This window comes from Tursiops truncatus, chromosome 15 (assembly GCF_011762595.2).
Source record: "Tursiops truncatus isolate mTurTru1 chromosome 15, mTurTru1.mat.Y, whole genome shotgun sequence".
NCBI lineage: Eukaryota > Metazoa > Chordata > Mammalia > Artiodactyla > Delphinidae > Tursiops > Tursiops truncatus.
Window position 1 is genome coordinate 35,407,058 of NC_047048.1, and position 19,876 is coordinate 35,426,933.

Sequence of the window (19,876 nt, forward strand, 5' to 3'; positions counted from 1 at the left end):
AAAACACAATAAAATACCTGCTTAGGTCCCTGCCAATTTTTAAATTGCAATATAAGACACATATAATAAAACTCACCTGTTTAAAGTGTTTAATTCAGTGGTTTATTAGTATATTTACATATCATCATCAGTATATAATTCCAGAACATTTTCATCACCCCAAAAGAAACTCTGTATCTTTAACAGTCAACCTCCACCCCCTGACGCTTCCAGTCCCGGAAAACACTAATCCACTTTGTCTCTATAGATTTGTCTGTTCTGGATATTTCATACAACATGTGACTTTTATGTCTAACTCCTTTCACTTAGCATGTTTCAACATTCATCCATGTTGTGGCATATATCAGAATTTCATTTGTTATAGCTAATAATATTCCATTGTATGGATATACCACTTTTTATTCATCCATATAACAGTTGATGGACATCTGGGTTCTTTCTACTTTGGGGCTATTGCGAATAAGGCTGCTATGTACATTCATATGTAAGGTTTTTTGTGGACACAAGATTTCTATTCTCTTGGGTATATACTTAGCAGTGGAATTGTTGGGCCAAATGGTAATGTTTAAATTTTGCAGTTACTGACAGAGTGTATTCTACAGTGACTGAACAATTTAAATTCCCATCAGCAGTGTATGATGGTTCTAATTTCTCCACATCCTTGATAACACGTGTTATTATCTTTTTTATTATAGCCATGCTAGGGGAGATAAATGGTATCTCAATGTGCTTTGTTTGGTTGATTTTTTGTTTTGTTTTCTTGGTGGCTTGTAGGATCTTAGTTTCCCAACCAGGGATCAAACCCAGGCCCTCGGCAGTGAGAGCACAGAATCCTAACCACTGGACCACCAGGGAACCAGCTTTTAGTTTTATTGATCTTTGCTATTGTTTTCTTTGTTTCTATTTCATTTATTTCTGCTCTGATCTTTCTTTCCTTCTACTAACTTTGGGTTTTGTTTTTCTTTTTCTAGTTCCTTTAGGTGTACGGTTAGACTGTTTGAGATTCTTCTTGTTTCTTAAAGTAGGAGATTGTATTGCTATAAACTTCCCTCTTAGAACTGCTTTTGCTGCATCCCATAGGTTTGGGATCGTCGTGTTTTCATTGTCATTTGCCTCTAGGTATTTTTTGATTTCCTCTTTGATTTCTTCAGTGATCTCTTGGTTATTTAGTAACATATTGTTTAGCCTCCACGTGTTTGTGTTTTATATGTTTTTTCCCCTGTAAATGATTTCTAATCTCATAGCATTGTGGTTAGAAAAGTTGCTTGATATGATTTCAATTTTCTTAAATTTACTGAGGTTTGATTTGTGACCCAAGATGTGATCTATCCTGGAAAATGTTTTGTGTGTACTTAAGAAAGTGTAATTGCTGTTTTCGGATGGAATGTCCTATAAATATCAATTAAATCTATCTGGTCTATTGTGTCATTTAAAGCTTGTTTCCTTATTAATTTTCTGGCTGGATGATCTGTCCATTGGTGTATATGAGGTGTTAAAGTCCTCCACTATTATTGTGTTACTGTAGATTTCCTCTTTTATAGCTGTAAGCATTTGCCTTATGTATTGAGGTGCTCCTATGTTGGGGGCATATATAATTTTTATATCTTCTTGGATTGATGTCTTGATCATTATGTAGTGTCCTTCCTTGTCTCTCGTAACATTCTTATTTTAAAGTTTATTTTACCTGATATCAGTATTGTGACTCCAGCTTTCTTTAGATTTCCATTTGCATGGAATATCTTTTTCCATCCCCTCACTTTCAGTCTGTATGTGTCCCTAGGTCTAAAGTGGGTCTCTTGTAGATAGCATATATATGGGTCTTGTTTTTGTATCCATGCAGTGAGCTTGTGTCTTTTGCTTGGAGCATTTCCCTCAATGTGGTTTTGATTTGAATTTCTGTGATGGCTAATGATGTTGATTGCCTTTTTATATGCTGACTGGCCATTTGTATATCTTATGGGGAGAAATGTCTATTCAAATCCTTCAATATTAAATTCTCTACTATTGAGTATCTTTCATGTAGTGTTAAGTAATACTTCTTTTAAAAAAATTTTTTTTACTAGTTTTTTTTTTTTTTTAATTTTTGGCTGTGTTGGGTCTTCGTTGTGCACGGGCTATTGCTAGTTGCAGCGAACGGGGGCTACTCTTCGTTGCAGCTCACAGGCTTATCATTGCAGAGGCTTCTCTTGTTGCGGAGCACGGGCTATAGGCATGCAGGCTTCAGTAGTTGTGGCATGTGGGCTCAGTAGTTGTGGCTCGCGGGCTCTAGAGCACAGGCTCAGTAGTCGTGGCACATGGGCTTAGTTGATCCATGGCATGTGGGATCTTCCCGGACCACGGATCCAACCCATGTCCCCTGCATTGGCAGGTGGATTCTTAACCACTGCGCCACCAGGGAAGTCCCCAAGTAATGCTGAAATGAAGTTGCTGATTGTTTGGGGGTTGATGGTTATAAAAATTTGAAAACAGGCTTAAAAAAAAAAAACGCTGGGTCTTCCCTGGTGGCGCAGTTGTTAAGAAACTGCCTGCCAATGCAGAGGACACGGGGTCGAGCCCTGGTCCAGGAAGATCCCACATGCTGTGGAACAACTAAGCCCGTGTTTCAAAACTACTGAGCCTGAGCTCTAGAGCCCACGTGCTGCAACTACTGAAGTCCATGCGCCTAGAGCCCATGCTCTGAAACAAGAGAAGGCATCACAATGAGAAAACTGTACACTGCAATGAAGAGTAGCCCCTCGCTCACTGCACCTAGAGAAAGCCCACACACAGCAACGAATACCCAAGGCAGCCAAAAAAAAAAAAAAAAAAACCTTTTGGAACTTCCATGGTGGTCCAGTGGTCGACTCCACGTGTACACTGCAGGAGGCACAGGTTTGATCCCTGTTCAGGGAACTAAGATCCCACATGTCATGTGACACAGCCAAAACAACAAACAAACAAACAAACAAAACTCTTTGGCAAATAGGATATAATTGCTTATATACTAAAGTGCCTAAATTTTCATAGGAGTTTGCTTTGTCTCAATATCTTACTGAGAATGTATCTAGGACTTACCTGGGGACGCAGTGATTAAGAATCCGCCTGCCAATTCAGAGGACATGGGTTCAAACTCTGGTCTGGGAAGATCCCACATGCTGCAGAGCACCTAAGCCCGTGCGCCACAACTACTGAGCCTGCGCTGTAGAGCCTGCAAACCACAACTACTGAGCCCACATGCCACAACTACTGAAGCCCGCGCACCTAGAGCCTGTGCTCCGCAATAAGAGAAGCCAACCCAATGAGAAGTCCGTGCACAGCAGCAAAGAGTAGCCCCCGCTCACCGCACCAGAGGAAGCCTGTGTGCAGCAACGAAGACCCAGTGCAGCCAAAAATAAGATAAAATAAAATAAAATAAAATAAATTTATATATATAAAAAAGAGATAAGATGGAGTGGGAAACTGACCATGGAAAGCCAAACTGCTAAACAAATGAATAACAAAAATACACAAATTGTTTAAATGATGTACAGGAGCCTAGAAAATGCCCACTTCATCCTCAGTCCAGCTTTATTTATTTATTTATGTTTGGATGTGCTGCACAGTTTGCGGGAATGCCCGACCAGGGATGGAACCCTGTGCCCTCCTTCAGTGGAAGCGTGGCGTCTTAACCATTGGACCATGAGGGAAGGTTCCTCCTCCTTCTAACCCCAGCATTCTTTAGAAGCAAAAAGGCTAAGTGAAAATCTCAGCACGTAAAAGAATGCCTGGCACATAGAAAGTGCCCAATAAACATTTGCCCAATGTTGAATGAAAAAATGAACATTCCCAGTGCATATCTCTCCGAAAGTTTTAGGAAGCAAACATCCACAGGTAGAGATAAAGATGGAACCAGTTTTTGGCAGCAGGTTAATGTGTCAATTTGGGAACTGCAGGTGATAAACACTAGTTTATGGCACCAAGAATACTGGTTGCAAATACACTTTGTTGATTAAGTCGATATTTATAAATGATAAAGTATGGTAAGTTAAATTGGCCATAAAGGGATCTTTCAAAGCAGGTTATACCACACTTCTAGACTATTAGAGCACTGGGTATTGAAGCACAAAATAATTACCTTAGAAAAACACCAGAAGAGGATCAAGGTAAGGGGTGGACACCAACCAAAAAAAAGAAGAGAAAATTCCTCATGAAGAGGAAGTATGGCACCAAATGAGGAAGGAAATAGAAAAGGAGTATTAAATTTCCGCTTCATTTTTCATCTTAGCAGTTAGTTAAATGTGATGGGTAGGTAAATGTGATGGGTAATACTAAGAAAAAAATATGATCAAGCAGGAATGCTTAGAGGGAAGTGAATTACAATAAATTCTAATTTTTTAGTATTCATTTACACATTATTTCAAGAAAAATAAAGATGAAAACCAATGAAAGTAGGTAAATGAGGGCACTTTGAGCTCCTGGGGAAATGTCCTATATGAACATGTTAGAGAGTACTTACTATTATTATTTTGTTCTTCAGTAGCTTCCAGAAAACCAACAATTAACTACTACCACTGAACTCTTAATGCATGAATCACTCTGATGTTTGTTAAAAGTTAGCAGTTGATCATGTAGTTTCAGCTTACTAATAAGTTGGTCTGATCATTACAGGCATCTAGTATTCCTTCTGGACCACCCTCATTATGAAGTATTTGGGTTGCCTGTTGTTCTCATAAATGAATACCCCAGTGGGGAGACCAAGAGGGTCCTCTTACAAGGTCACCTTGAGAAGTTGTTGGTCAAGTTCTGGTTGCCCTCTGAGGGAGGGAAAGGAAGCTCCCACGTTCTCTATTAAGCTTGCCTCTTGTGGAGAGAAGGCCTCCATAAGAGGGAGAATTCTTCTTTGAGAATTCGTTCTCAAATATGATTTAGGGCAGAGACTGTCAAGAATTGTTTATCTCTTATAATGAAACTATTCATGCATGAAATGTCATAATGTCTGAGATTGGCTTTAAATATTCCAAAACAACCAACTCACTCTCTCCAAGCAAAATAAAAAACAAAAAACTGGAGTTCCTCCCATCAGGAAACTTATGCAAGCCTCTTAGATAGACTCATCCACCAGAGGGCAGACAGCAGAAGCAAGAGGAACTACAATCCTGCAGCCTGTGGAACAAAAACCACATTCAGAAAGACAGACAAGATGAAAAGGCAGAGGGCTATGTACCAGATGAAGGAACAAGATAAAACCCCAGAAAAACAACTAAATGAAGTGGAGATAGGCAACATTCCAGAAAAAGAATTCAGAATAATGATAGTAAAGATGATCCAGGACCTCGGAAAAAGAATGGAGGCAAAGATCAAGAAGATGCAAGAAATGTTTAACAAAGACCTAGAAGAATTAAAGAACAAACAAACAGAGATGAACAATACAATAACTGAAATGAAAACTACACTAGAAAGAATCAATAGCAGAATAACTGAGGCAGAAGAACGGATAAGTGACCTGGAAGACAGAATGGTGGAATTCACTGCTGCAGAACAGAATAAAGAAAAAAGAATGAAAAGAAATGAAGACAGCCTAAGAGACCTCTGGGACAACATTAAACGCAGAAGCACTCACATTATAGGAGTCCCAGAAGGAGAAGAGAGAGAGAAAGGACCTGAGAAAATATTTGAGGAGATTATAGTCGAAAACTTCCCTAACATGGGAAAGGAAATAGCCACTCAAGTCCAGGAAGCGCAGAGAGTCCCATACAGGATAAATCCAAGGGGAAACATGCTGAGACACATAGTAATCAAACTGGCAAAAATTAAAGACACAGAAAAATTATTGAAAGCAGCAAGGGAAAAATGACAACATACAAGGGAACTCCCATAAGGTTAACAGCTGATTTCTCAGCAGAAACTCGACAAGCCAGAAGGCAGTAGCATGATATACTTAAAGTGATGAAAGGGAAAAACCTACAACCAAGATTACTCTACCTGGCAAGGATCTCATTCAGATTCGATGGAGAAATCAAAACCTTTAGAGACAAGCAAAAGCTAAGAGAATTCAGCACTACTAAACCAGCTCTATAACAAATGTTAAAGGAACTTTTCTAAGTGGGAAACACAAGAGAAGAAAAGGACCTACAAAAACAAACCCAAAACAATTAAGAAAATGGTCATAGTAACATACATATCGATAATTACCTTAAACATGTATGGATTAAATCCTCCAACCAAAAGACACAGGCTTGCTGAACGCATACAAAATCAAGAGCCATATATATGCTGTCTACAAGCGACCCACTTCAGACCTAGGGGCACATACAGACTGAAAGTGAGGGGATGGAAAAAGATATTCCATGCAAATGGAAATCAAAAGAAAGCTGGAGTAGCAATACTCATATCCGATAAAATAGACTTTAAAATAAAGAATGTTACAAGAGACAAGGAAGGACACTACATAATGATCAAGACATCAATCCAAGAAGAAGATAAAACAATTATAAATATATATGCACCCAACATAGGAGCACCTCAATACATAAGGCAACTACTAACAGCTATAAAAGAGGAAATCGACAGTAACACAATAATAGTGGAGGACTTTAACACCTCACTTACACCAATGGACAGATCATCCAAAATGAAAATAAATATGGAAAAGAAGCTTTAAATGACACAATAGACCAGATAGATTTAATTGATATTTATAGGACATTCCATCCAAAAACAGCAGATTACACTTTCTTCTCAAGTGCACACGGAACATTCTCCAGGATAGATCACATCTTGGGTCATAAATCAAGCCTCAGTAAATTTAAGAAAATTGAAATCATATCAAGCCATCTTTTCTGACCACTATGCTATGAGATTAGAAATCAATTACAGGGAAAAAAACGTAAAAAATACAACAAACACATGGAGGCTAAACAATATGTTACTAAACAACCAAGAGATCACTGAAGAAATTAAAGAGGAAATCGAAAAATACCTAGAGACAAATGACAATTAAAACACGACGATCCCAAACCTATGGGATGCAGCATAAGCAGTTCTAAGAGGGAAGTTTATAGCTATACAAGCCTACTTCAAGAAACAAGAAAAATCTCAAGTAAACAATCTAAACTTACACCTAAAGGAACAAGAGAAAGAAGAACAAACAAAACCCAAAGTTAGCAGAAGGAAAGAAATCATAAAGATCAGAGCAGAAATAAATGAAATAGAAACAAAGAAAACAATAGCAAAGATCAATAAAACTAAAAGCTGGTTCTTTGAGAAGATAAACAAACTTGATAAACCATTAGCCAGACTCATCAAGAAAAAGAGGGAGAGGACTCAAATCAATAAAATTAGAAATGAAAAAGGAGAAGTTACAACAGACACAGAAATACAAAACATCCTAAGAGACTACTACAAGCAACTCTATGCCAATAAAATGGACAACCTAGAAAAAATGGACAAATTCTTAGAAAGGTATAACCTTCCACGACTGAACCAGGAACAAATAGAAACTATGAACAGACCAATCACAAGTAATGAAATTGAAACTGTGATTAAAAATCTTCCAACACACAAAAGTCCAGGACCAGATGGCTTCACAGGTGAATTCTATCAAACATTTAGAGAAGAGCTAACACCCATCCTTCTCAACTCCTCCAAAAAATTGCAGAGGAACACTCCCAAACTCATTCTATGAAGTCACCATCACCCTGATACCAAAACCAGACAAAAATACTACAAAAAAAAGAAAATTACAGACCAATATCACTGATGAATATAGGTGCAAAAATCCTCAACAAAATACTAGCAAACAGAATCCAACAACACACTGAAAGGATCATACACCATGATCAAGTGGGATTTATCCCAGGGATGCAAGGATTCTTCAATGTATGCAAATCAATCAATGCGATACACCATATTATCAAATTGATGAATAGAAACCATATGATCAACTCAATAGATGCAAAAAAAAAAAACTGGAGGGGATAAATGACAAAAGTTAGCAAAATTGTTAAAGCCTATATAGGGGCTTGTCATTTTACTTTATTTTAAATATGTTGATAATTTCTGTAATGAGTTTTTTTTAACTAATTAATTCATTAATTTTTGGCTGCATTGTTGCTCGCAGGCTTTCTCTAGCTGCGGCGAGTGGGGGCAACTCTTTGTTGTAGTGCGCAAGCTTGTCATTGCGGTAGCTTCTCTTGTTGCGGAGCATGGGCTCTAGGCACGCTGGCTTCAGTAGTTGTGGCGCTCAGCCTTAGATGCTCCGCAGCATGTGGGATTTTCCCCAACCAGGGCTTGAACCCGTGTCCCCTGCGTTGGCAGGTGGATTCTTAACCACTGCGCAACCAGGGAAGCCCCATAATGAAAGCTTTTAAATAGGCATATATAAGAACACTGTTTCTCTCCTACATATATTACCTTAAATCAGTTATTGTTCTATGTATTAGAATGATTTCTGTTACAATGAACAGAAACCCCAATCACTCTGGTTTAAACAATAAGAGGAAACATATAGATTTGTGTCGCTAAAAAGTCCTGGGCAATTCTAGGTGTCAGGTGATTCTTGATCCTACCGCTCAGTGGTGTCTCTAAAACCTGAGTATTTATCACTCTGCTCTGCCTTCTATGGTGTTAGTTTCATCCTAAGGTTCACATCTCTCCTATTTCAAGAAGACTGTCAACATCTGCTGGGTTACATATGTCATCCAGCAAGTGCTGGATCTGTTCTAGCATTTCCAACAAGACAGGCCACGTTATGCTGCAGAAACACACAGCACCAACATCCCAGTGATTTAACGCAACAAAAGTTGACTTCTTATTCCTACAGAGTCCATTATAGGTCTGGGAGACTCTCTAGAACAGATACCCCTCCACAATGTGGGGGGCTCGGCATTCCAGACTGTTCTGACTTGTGACCCCTCTCTCTGTATGTGCTTATATGACTGAGGCAGGAAAAGACAGCATTAGAGAGTCCTGCACCAAAAAATAAATGCTTAAGCTGAGAAGTGAGAGTTCTGCAGACAACCTACTGCTCAAAACTATCTCAGGATCCTGTGTAACTGCAAGGAGAAAAATGTCTAACCACTCCCTTCTTACTGTTCACTAGGATACAAGCTCCATGAGGATATGCATTTTGTCTCCTTGTCCACTACTATATCCTTAGTTTAGAAGACTACCTGGGTACATAATAGGCCCTCATTAAATTGAATGAATGAATGTAATGTCAGCAAGAAATCCATATGTATAACTTGGGAGAAGAAACAGAGTCCCAGGGGTGTAAGGCTGAGAAGACTGTTGGGTAAGATCTATGCAGACCAGAGCTGCAGAGCTGGCCGAGCTTAAAAAATAAGCACACTGGTATACTGGTACAGTTATCTTAAGAGAAGAAAATGAAATCCTGCTGAAAGCGGCAGACCAAAACCTCAGGTGACTTACACCATAAAGCACTGAAGCCAAGGACCAAATCAACCGAGCAAACCACCACCACGAGTGCTCAGCTCCTGGAAGGAGCTGCAACAGCCACAAATGCATCTGCTCCTTTAATGTAGTCAGTCCACCCAACATACCACTGGGGACCAGGGGAAAGGGAAGGACACGCACACTGACTGAGACCCTGCTATTTCCCAGGCCGATAGGTGCTTTTCCTTCATCACCCCTCTAATCCCCAGAAAAACCCTGAGTTGAGTGTTATCTCTATTTCATATGGAAACTGGAGATTTAAGAGTGTTTTAGTAACCAATCAAGAAACAGGAATGTTTTACAAGCTAGAAATAGAAATAGACACAATACAATGTCATCCAGGCTGGCTGGGCAGGAACAACATACAGATCAGTCCTGCTAATCCTGCCCTCAGGCCTGACTGATGCAGCTAAGTGACAGCCAACAGACCCACTAGCTATGGGGTCTTAACAAGCCTCTGGATCTCTTATTTCCTTGTTTAACTCCTTTCCTGATTACACCTAGATGCTCTATCAGGAACACATCTGCATCACTGTTGTAGATAAAAGGTGGAGCTACAAGAAAATCCACAGCCTACAGAGATTTTCTGCAATCTATCAAATGTGTACACTAAGGCTGTTACATGATACGATGGAGAAAACAGAAGGATGACCCTTCCTGTTTAACAGTTACAATGTAAGTCAACCAACATACATGTGTATTTGTCCGTCCTTGTCTACCACTCAGCATCCTCTCCCAAATCTTTGCTTTTGGGAACTGGTCTCCTGCTCACTGGATTCCCAGAGTAACATGCTCTGTGACCCATAGGATCCTGGTGCAGTAAACACTCCAGTTCCCAGACAAATATAACCCTCTCCTTGTTCTTTTTTTGTTTGTTTGTTTTGCGGTATGCCGGCCTCTCACTGTTGTGGCCTCTCCCGTTGCGGAGCTCCGGACACGCAGGCTCAGCGGCCATGGCTCACGGGCCCAGCCGCTCTGCGGCATGTGGGATCTTCCCGGACCGGAGCATGAACCCGTGTCCCCCTGCATCGGCAGGCAGACTCTCATCCACTGCGCCACCAGGGAAGCCCTCCTTGTTCTTAATGACATACAAAAGCCAAGTTAAAATGCAAACAGATAAAAACCTGAGAAGGTGATCCTGAATTGCCATTAATTTCCATTTAGACCTCAGAAAAGTGCTCATTTTTATGGCTGTTTTATCCTATTGATATTGTGACGTAAGTAAACAGTCTAGTTTCTTTTACTCGAGAAAATTCTTCTTTACATGGCTAAAGATTCCAACCCGTTTTCATATTATCTCCTTCTTAGAGGTGTTCTCCCTTTTCCATCCACCACCAGAGAGGCATACAATAGTGATTAGTTCACCTGGGCAGATTCCCTATTGGTGAAGTAAATATGATTTCATCACAGTAAAAACTGTACTAATAGTATTCCAGAGCTGAATTTGCTAAAAAGTTAAAAAAGGAACTCAAACAATGTCCAAATTTGTGAACAGTACCCGACGATGGGACAGTTAAGAAAATCCAATTTGGTTCTTCAAAAATTTTACATTAGAACTCATTTCTGCCCATGAGATTACTGAAATTGGTAAACCTGGAAGACAATGGTATGCAATTAAACATCATATTATTGCTTTCTGTTTTGGAAGACCATGCTACAAATGTTTCTAACATGTATGTTTAAGAGTGGCTGGGGAAATCAATGCAAACCAACAATATTCACCTCTGTGACCACAGAAGAATTCATGGCTGCATCCACTAGTTGAAGCTGCATTTGCTATTCTGCCAAATACAGTCCCAAAACAGCTTTTCCCTTTACTCTGAATGTTCTTAGAACACCTCTCCTGCTAAGGAAATCCCTGAAAGTTTTAGTAAAAACAGCAAGTAGTACAACTACTAACACATTCCCTGCAGACTCAACCTTGATTCCTTCTGTGAAACATGTTTATTTCCCAAAGTTTCCTGATGAAAAATTCCACTGATGAAAAATTCTTCATGCTTCATAATTTTGTACTTTTCATAACTTTAAGGTCCAGCTCCACTTGGTGAATTTCTTCAGACTGAGGACACTGAACAAGCTTCCCTTTACTGGTGGAGTTTCTGGTGTCTAAGAAGGCTTGAGCGTCTGCTGAAGTTTCTCCTGCATGTGCTACAGGTATAAGGCTGCTCACCTGTGTGAGTTCTCCGGTGTTTAATAAGGTGGGAATTTTGACTGAATTTTTTTCCACATTCATGACATGTAAAGGGCTTCTCTCCAGTGTGAGTTCTTTGGTGTGTGTGTAGATTTGTATTTTGACTGAAGCTTTTCCCACACCATGAGCATTTATATGGTTTTATTCCTTGGTGTGTCGTTAAGTGCTTATTAAGATCTGAACTCCACCTAAACCTCTTATCACACTGCTGACATTTATATGGTTTCTCTTCAGTGTGAATTCTTTGGTGCTTAATAAGGTCAGAGCTAACTCTGAAGCTTTTCCCACATTCCTGGCATTTAAAAGGCTTCTCTCCTGCACGTTCTTTTTTGTGAAGATCCATAAGTTTCAGCAGCTCTTGTTTCCAGGTTGAAAGTTTCTTTTTTTTCTTCACTGGAAAATCTCGGTGCCATTTCCCCACCCTATGCATATCACCATGATTTTCTTTGCCCATTGTTTTCTGGGGGACTTTCAATCTGGCCTTTTTTGATGCTATATCTACTGGTACTTGTATTTCTAAGTCAGAAAGACATAGAGGCTGAAGATTTTCAGTGTCATTTTTGAGCTTTAGCCCTGCTGGAATAAACATAAGAAACAGCTAACTATATGACAGAGCAAGAAAGCCACAGTAATGAAGAGAAAAACTGGATGAACACTAATTTTTTAAAAAAACAGATAAGCAGAAGTGTAAAATGTTAAGCCCTTGTAAAAGTTCCTATTAAGGCACATTTCCTTTCTTCCCATGGTGTACTTACCTGTAGGCAGCTCTCCAGAATTGTCCTTGAACTCCAGGGATCTTTGAACCCACGGCTCTTCCCCCTGCTCTAGACAGGAGATCACTTTAGGTTTGGGGAGCACAAATAATGCTGTGAAATGGAAAAACTGAGATCAAGGATTGGTAACAACAATAGTCCACTAATTCCAGACTATTTCAGGAAGAGCAAAGGATACTTTAACAGTTTGCAACACCAGATGGTTAAATGGATAGACTCATATCTGGTATCAGGTTCATAACATACTTCATTTGTGGGTGGATATGCAAAGTAGAGAGTGAGAAATAAACCTAAGCTGGACCAATGAAAAGGATATAGGGCATGGGAATCCGGTGCATGATCCCCATCTTCTGCTACCAAGAATACCCCATACTCTACTAAGGTAGGACCAAACTGCAGAGGCTGTAGGAAATATACCTGGTCCTATTAAGTCTTTAGGAAGACTCATACTGGATAAGGCCAGGTCTAGGGGAGTCAATGTGAAGGTCAGTGGGCTGGGTATCATAAACACAAGTGATTCCTGTTATACTATAGCAACTTTCAATTTAGATCTCAGGTACTAGACACTGGATCAGGAAAGATTTCTACCATTCCCATAGCTCACTGGTTCACATCCAGGTGGAGGAAACAGACCAGAATTTCTTAGTGGACTTTCTCTAAATCATATTGCCAAGTATGGAAAGTATTCATCACTCAGTCATTCAATACATATGTGCTGAGTGGCTATGGTGCACCAGACACCCTCTATGTGCTAAGGATACAGTGGTGAATAAGCCAAGCCCCCGATCTCACAGAGCTTATCTTCTAGTGCAGAGTGAGACAATCTAACATTAATAAACAAGCAAATAAAATGTCAGGAAGTGATAAATGTTTTGAAGAAAACTAAAGCAGGGTAAGAGAACATTTAAGATTCTGCTTCTGTGAAGATATTTTAGATAAGGCTGTATGAAAAGCCTCTTTTAGAAAGTGATATCTGAGCAGAACCCTAAAATAAGAATTTTACCATGTGGCAGAAACGTGGGCCAGGCAGAGGGAAGGGGAAAGAAATGAGCACATCAAGTCCATGAAACAGCAAGATGAGCAGTATGAACAAAGAGGCCAGAGCAAGGGCACGAGTAGCAGGACATGACAGCAGGCTGGTGAGGAGAGGCCAGATTTTGGAGGGTCCTGAGAGCCTTGGTAAGGAATTTGGATTTATTATGAACCTTACGAGAAGTTATTGCAAGGTTTTGAAGCAGAAAATGTCATGATCTGATCAGGTTTTTAAAAGACTCTGGCTGCCATGTAGAAAACAGACTGAGAGGGCAGGAGTGGTGGCAGTGGGTGCCAGTTGGAAAGTATTGAGGTGGACCTTGATAGAGATGTTGCTGGCTGAGACCAGGATGCTAACACAATAAGCTGAGACATGATCAGATTCAGGCTACACTGTGAAGGTGGAGCCAAGAGTGATGTATTAGACTTAGTGGGGTATTATGGCAAGATCAAGGTAAAGGATGACTGGATGTTTCTTGCTCTGAGCAAGTGGATGAGTGGGTATTCTTTTTACGGAGATGATAAGGGCAAGATGTAAGGGCAAGTTTGGAGGGAAGGGGAGATCAAGAATTCCAAATAGTGTAAGGAATGTGTACTTGGAAAAAGCTCCCTGGTGATCTTTTCCCTGCCTACACCATCTAGTTGAGAACCAGTCAGCTACTAGAACAGAGACTCTCTCACAGGGGTGCATTCTCAGTACGCCAACAACAGGATAGATTTGTCCACTCCTATGCTAACGGAAGGGGAGAATCTTTACCTAGAGAGATGACAGTCTCATAGTTTTCTTGCATTACATCATTGTAGAGGGCCTTCTGAGTGGGATCCAGTAACTCCCATTCTTCCTTGGAAAAATACATGGCTACTTCTTCAAATGTCAACAAGCTCTAAAGAAGAGAATGGGCTTTAGCTCAGGACTTGCCACTACAGAAGTAGCCCAACCTTCTGAGCCATCAACTGCATGGTAAGCCAGTCACTAAAGGAACTAACAGCACATGAATTTTTTTTAAGTGGGAAGGCAGAAAGGAAGTAGGCAAGGGATCAGCAAATAGCCTGGGAGGTGCCCAGTTCCTGAGGGGGATCATGTGGGTTAACACCTCTGTGCACCTGCTGGGCAGTGTGGGTCAATGGCAGCAGGGAGAGGTAGCCCTAAGAAGCTGGAAAGCACAGCTCACCTGGGACTCAGGCAAGACGAGCTCAGGTGCCACTGTCCAGTCTTTGGCATTTGTCTGCTCAGGAAAGGCTAGGATCTGGTGAGCAGGCACCGCTGTAGAAGAGTGAGAGGAAATTTCTCTCCCTTCTGTCTTTGAACATCCTAGGCTCAGTTCTGAAATATAGAAGATCCTGATCTTTCAGTAGAAATGGAACACTTTACAAGTGTTATGTGGTACCTAGAAGTGGCTATCTCATTTTAAACAAGAATCAAGCATCTACTCGCCCCTAAGATGGGTTTCCCAGTTGACTCTCTTCAGTTTTCATGAGTGAAGTCAATAAAAGGAAGTCTTGTTTTTTTCCTTACATGACATGAATTCTCCTGAGTTGGACAAAAATTAGAGGTGTTGGAAAATGTAGTACTGAGTCCAGTGTGCCAAGTAAAGGAAATGCAAAGGAAGAAATGAGCTTGGTGAGTTCAAGAAACAGCAAGAAGGGTTTCCCTGGTAGCACAGTGGTTAAGAATCCGCCTGCCAATGCAGGGGAGACGGGTTTGAGCCCTGTTACAGGAAGATCCGACGTGCCATGGAGCAACTAAGCCCACGCGCCACAACTACTGAGCCTGTGCTCTAGAGCCCGCAAGCCACAACTACTGAGCCCATGCACCATAACTACTGAAGCCCGCGGGCCTAGAGCCTGGGCTCTGCAACGAGAAGCCACAGCAATGAGAAGCCCACACACTGCAGTGAAGAGCAGTCCCCACTCACAGCAACTAGAGAAAGCCCTCATGCAGCAATGAAGACCCAACACAGCCAAAAACAAACAAATAAATAAATTTATATATTAAAAAAAAAGAAACAGCAAGAAGACCAGTGTGGCTAAAGAGGACTGAGCAGGGCAGGAATGGCAGGAGATGAGGGCAGGAAGGTGAGGAGGGGCCAGAATTTGGGGGGTCCTGGGTGCCTCTACAAGGAGTTTGGATTCATTCTGATGTGTGAAAAGTCACAGTAAGGTTTTGATGCAGAGAAGTGTCCTGATATGATCCAGTTTTTAAAAGATTCTGGCTGTGCTCTGTGGAAAACAGCCTGCGGGAGGGGAGGAATGGTGGCGGGGGGTGCCAGATAGAAAGTACTGAGGTGGACCTTGTTAGAGATGCCGCTAGCTTACATCACGATGCTAAAAGCACAGCAGGCTGAGACTTGGTTGGACTCAGGCTACATGGTGAAGGTGGAGCCAAGAGGACTAGTGATGCAGTAATACTACTGGGGTTTGATTAAGATCGGTGTAAAGGATGACCAAGTTTTCTGGGCTAAAATATTGGTGGTGGAATAAAATATTGGTGGTGGAATCGTGGTGTCCTTTGTGGAGATGGGAAAGTTAAGAGAAGAGCAATTTGGAGGGAAAGAAGGCAGGAAGGATCAAGATTTAGGATAAGGAATGATCATGTGCACTGGGAAAAAGCTCCCTGGTGTTCTGGATATACCTTTTCCCTGCCCACACCACCTAGTTGAGAACCAGTCAGCTACTAGAACAGAGACTCTCTCACAGGGGTGCATTCTCAGTACGCCAACAACAGGACAAATTACTCCACTCCTATGCAAAGGGAAGGGGAGAATCTTTACCTAGAGAGATGACAGTCTCATAGTTTTCTTGCATTACATCATTGTAGAGGGCCTTCTGAGTAGGATCCAGTAACTCCCATTCTTCTTGGGAAAAATACATGGCCACTTCTTCAAAGGTCAACAAGCTCTAGAGAAGAAAATGGGCTTTAGCTCAGTACCTGCCACTTCAAAAGCAGCCCAACCTTCTGAGCCATCAACTGCATGGTAAGCCAGTCACAAAAGGAACTAACAGCATTTGATTTTTAAAAAGTGAGAAGGCAGAAAGGAAGGAGGCAAGGGATCAACTAACAAGTGCCCAAAATCGTGGGGAACATCTGGACTAACAGCTCTGAACACCTGATGGGGAGCGCGGGTCAAGGGCAGCAGGGAAAGGCAGCCCTAAGAAGCTGGAAAGCACAGCTCACCTGGGACTCAGACAAGATGAGCTCAGGTGCCACTGTCCAGTCTTTGGTGTTTGTCTGCTCAGGAAAGGCTAGGATCCGGTGAGCAGACACCGCTGTGCGTGAAGGAGAGCCACAGGAAATCTCTCTCGCTTCTGTTTCTGAATATCCTAGGCTCATTTCTAAAATACAGAAGACCTTGAGTTTTTCAGTATTGATGAGACACCTTTACAAGTGTATGGTGCCCAGAAATGGCCTTCTCCTTGTTAATGAGAACCAAATATCTACCAGCCTCTAAGCAGATTCGCCAGTTTTCATAAGCAAAATTAACAAAAGGAAAAACCCTTTTTATTTTCCTCTCATGACACAAATTGTTCAGAGTTAGACAAAGCTTAAACATATTTGAAAATGACATACTCAGGGACTCCAGTATACAGTAGGAGATTTTAATCATTTATCATTTCTTTCCTGGTACACAATTTTCTTCACATTCCGCCACTGACAACCGATTTCTGATTCCAATTCCTTCTGTATTTTATGAGGACAAGGTGGGCCCAACACTCTCCACTTTTCTAAAAAACTGAGTTCCAATCGCTTCTCAGCCTTTTCACTAAGATCAAGTGTAAAAAACTGAGTTCCCAGTGTTATTAACAGGGTTCTGTGGTTTGGAGATTTCTGTATCTTAGGCCAACCCCCACCTTCAACCACAACTGGTCTGCTCTACCATAAGCTGGGGGGCATTCTAATTGCTAACGTGGCTGCATTAGTAGATCCACAGGGCAGGGCAACCAGAAAGTGCTCACGTGTTCTGGCTTAAATTACTATCGCAGCTCCCAAGAGAAGGAAAGTAACATGAAGCTCCTTACCCCTCTCACATACGGGCTCAGTTTCTTTGTGGGTATTCCTGATCAGCAGCTCTTGTAGACTCTGGTGTGTATTCCAAAATTCTTCATCCTGGGACATGCCCATTTGCTCGGCCTCTGCTGGCTTCAGCTTGAAGCCTGGGACCTCTGCTGTCTCTCCCAAGAGCACTGCCTCCTTTCCCAGCTCATGGTCTGCAACCTAGAAATAATGCCCATCCTTGTTACCATGGAACTTACTTTTCGTTTGGGAGTTGGTGGGAGAGGGAGGAAAAAGCAGAGTGCAAACTGTGGGAAGAAGGAGACACTAAAGGAAATGTCACAAAGACTTAAAAGAGATACGAGACCACCAGTTTTCCACAAGAACTATACACAAAATATAAGAATATTGGCAGAAGAGGAAAAAGGGTGTGGTTACTGCCAGCCCTCCAAGACAGCAGCCCCCACCCTCTGCATCCAGCCCAGCTCAGACCACTAACAGGGCTGCACAGGCCACCTGTTCTCATGCTGCCTTGACAGACTTTCTCTCCCAACTTAGATTCTTGCCTTAGTGGTTTTCTGTTTTCTCTCTCAAAAGATAAAGGAATTGAATTTAAAAGTTGTCCTGTCAACCAGATTTTCCACATGGCCACCAGGGAAGAGTCTCACAGAGGATTGGGATGAAACGGAGAAAAATGTGGGAGGAAAGAGCCAGGGCTCTGAGCTTCCCTGATGGCGCAGTGGTTAAGAATCCGCCTGCCAATGCAGGGGACATGGATTCGAGCCCTGGTCCAGGAAGATCCCACATGCCAGACAGCAACAAAGCCTGTGCGCCACAACTACTGAGCCTGGGCTCTAGAGCCCAAGAGCCACAACTACTGAAGCCCGCGCACCTAAAGCCCGTGCTCCGCAACAAGAAACGCCACCGCAATGAGAAGCCCGCGCACCGCAACGAAGAGTAGCTCCCGCTCACCACAACTAGAGAAAGCCCACACACAGCAACGAAGACCCGATGCTGCCAAAAGTAAATTAAAAAAAAAAAAGCGGGTCAGGGCTCCAACCTATCCTCAAGTAATTTTGACACAAAACGTGTGCCCTCCCGGTATTCTCAGTAGGCCTGTGAAGCTAGCTGGTATGCTGCCACCTGCCCAAGGGCATGCCCTGGATCCCTGCTCACAGCACAGCCAAGGAACAACCACTGAGGGAGGGCAGTGGAGGCCCTTGTCTACGGTACAGAGGACACTATCCCTCACGCTCTTTCTTCTCTCAGCTACTCTGTTGGGATTTCCAAATCTTTCTTTCCCTGTTTTCTTTCTACTTTTTCTCTTCCTGGGCAGTCTTCCTCTAGTTGTTTGGTTTCTCCTTCTTTCCTATCTTCACTCTTCTTTGGTCTCTAGGAATTCCTCCTTTTCTGGATCTGTCCCTTCCTCTCCAACTCCTTATTGCCTTTTGTTTGTTTCTAAGAACTTGAGGCCCATCTCCTTCGCCAAGCCAGACTAGGCTCATTACCCTCAACACACCCTGGCTCCAAAGAGGGCAAAAAGCAACTCTCTCCCTAAGGCCAGGGAAGCCTCTCTCAGGATCTCTGAATCATATGCACTGACTATGGCTGTGGATCTGTGCTTTCACATTCTGCCTTACATGTCCTAAAGGGACAACAGAAGTTACCTATTTCACTTTATTTCTCAATTAATTGCCCCAATACATCCACCATCACCCTATTTCACTGTATACAACAGGAATCTTTCTTCTCACCCCATTCCTCGTTTGACCAGATTCCCTCTGCAAGTGTTCTACCAGGACCACAGCCTCCTCAATGCTCTGTAGATGGTGCTTCCTTATGCAGGTCTGGGTGTCCCTGGGCAGAATGGACAGGAACTGCTCTAGCACCACAAGTTCCAAGATCTGCTCTTTTGAATGAATCTCTGGCCTCAACCACTGACGGCATAATTCCAGAAGCTGGTCAACAGCCTCCCGGGGTCCAGCTGCTTCATGATAGAGGAAGCTCCGGAAGTGCTGGTGAGACCTCTCAGGACTGGGACTGTCCGTTTGGGGGGCATATTTCTTATGCTGACTGGAGCTCCCTGTCACAGGTCCCTTGGTCTCCCACAGAGTCCTGATCTGAGGGTTCAAGTACTCAGCCACCTTCAGATCTATGGTCATCATTCTTCTCGAGGAACAATTCTGCTCCTGTATTGGACACACCTCCAGCACTACCTCTGAAAACTGAGGCCCAGTCTGGTCTGGAACAAAATCAATAAAACGATCTTCTTCCTAAGGCATTGAGGGCAGAAAAAAGTGCATGTCAGTAAGAAAGTCACATGATCTTTACTACTTGTTACTTATTATGAGAGAAACATGAACTTTAAAAATCAACTGCCAAAAAAACCCAATCAACTGCCAGGCCCTTGTTTCTCTCATTTTCTTTCTATTATTCAGCTGAATACAGCACAGCTTATTAAAGACAAATGCCAATAAA

The 19,876-nt window shown here is 42.0% G+C and overlaps 1 protein-coding gene across 18 annotated transcripts in view; it reads right to left on the reverse strand.

Moving 5' to 3' along the window:
- Positions 1 to 19,876, reverse strand: part of LOC101326040 (zinc finger protein 75D) — a 36,101-nt gene that overhangs the window by 11,305 nt on the left and 4,920 nt on the right. For 6 of the 18 annotated variants that reach the window (XR_012326465.1, XM_033839059.2, XM_033839058.2 and 3 more), the window contains exons 2-8: positions 19,153 to 19,671; positions 17,425 to 17,620; positions 16,583 to 16,740; positions 16,179 to 16,305; positions 14,580 to 14,731; positions 14,165 to 14,291; positions 12,358 to 12,468 (exon numbers count right to left, since the gene is read on the reverse strand). Coding sequence is in view for 15 of the 18 variants with exons in the window: in XM_033839059.2 (XP_033694950.1) it covers positions 12,358 to 12,468; positions 14,165 to 14,291; positions 14,580 to 14,731; positions 16,179 to 16,305; positions 16,583 to 16,740; positions 17,425 to 17,620; positions 19,153 to 19,671 (1,390 nt within the window). In the remaining 3 variants the exon portion in view is untranslated. Of the gene's footprint in view, positions 1 to 79; positions 12,179 to 12,357; positions 12,469 to 14,164; positions 14,292 to 14,579; positions 14,732 to 16,178; positions 16,306 to 16,582; positions 16,741 to 17,424; positions 17,621 to 19,152; positions 19,672 to 19,876 lie in introns of those variants that run through there. The other 12 variants (XR_012326466.1, XR_012326467.1, XM_073793275.1 and 9 more) reach the window with 6 other exon arrangements.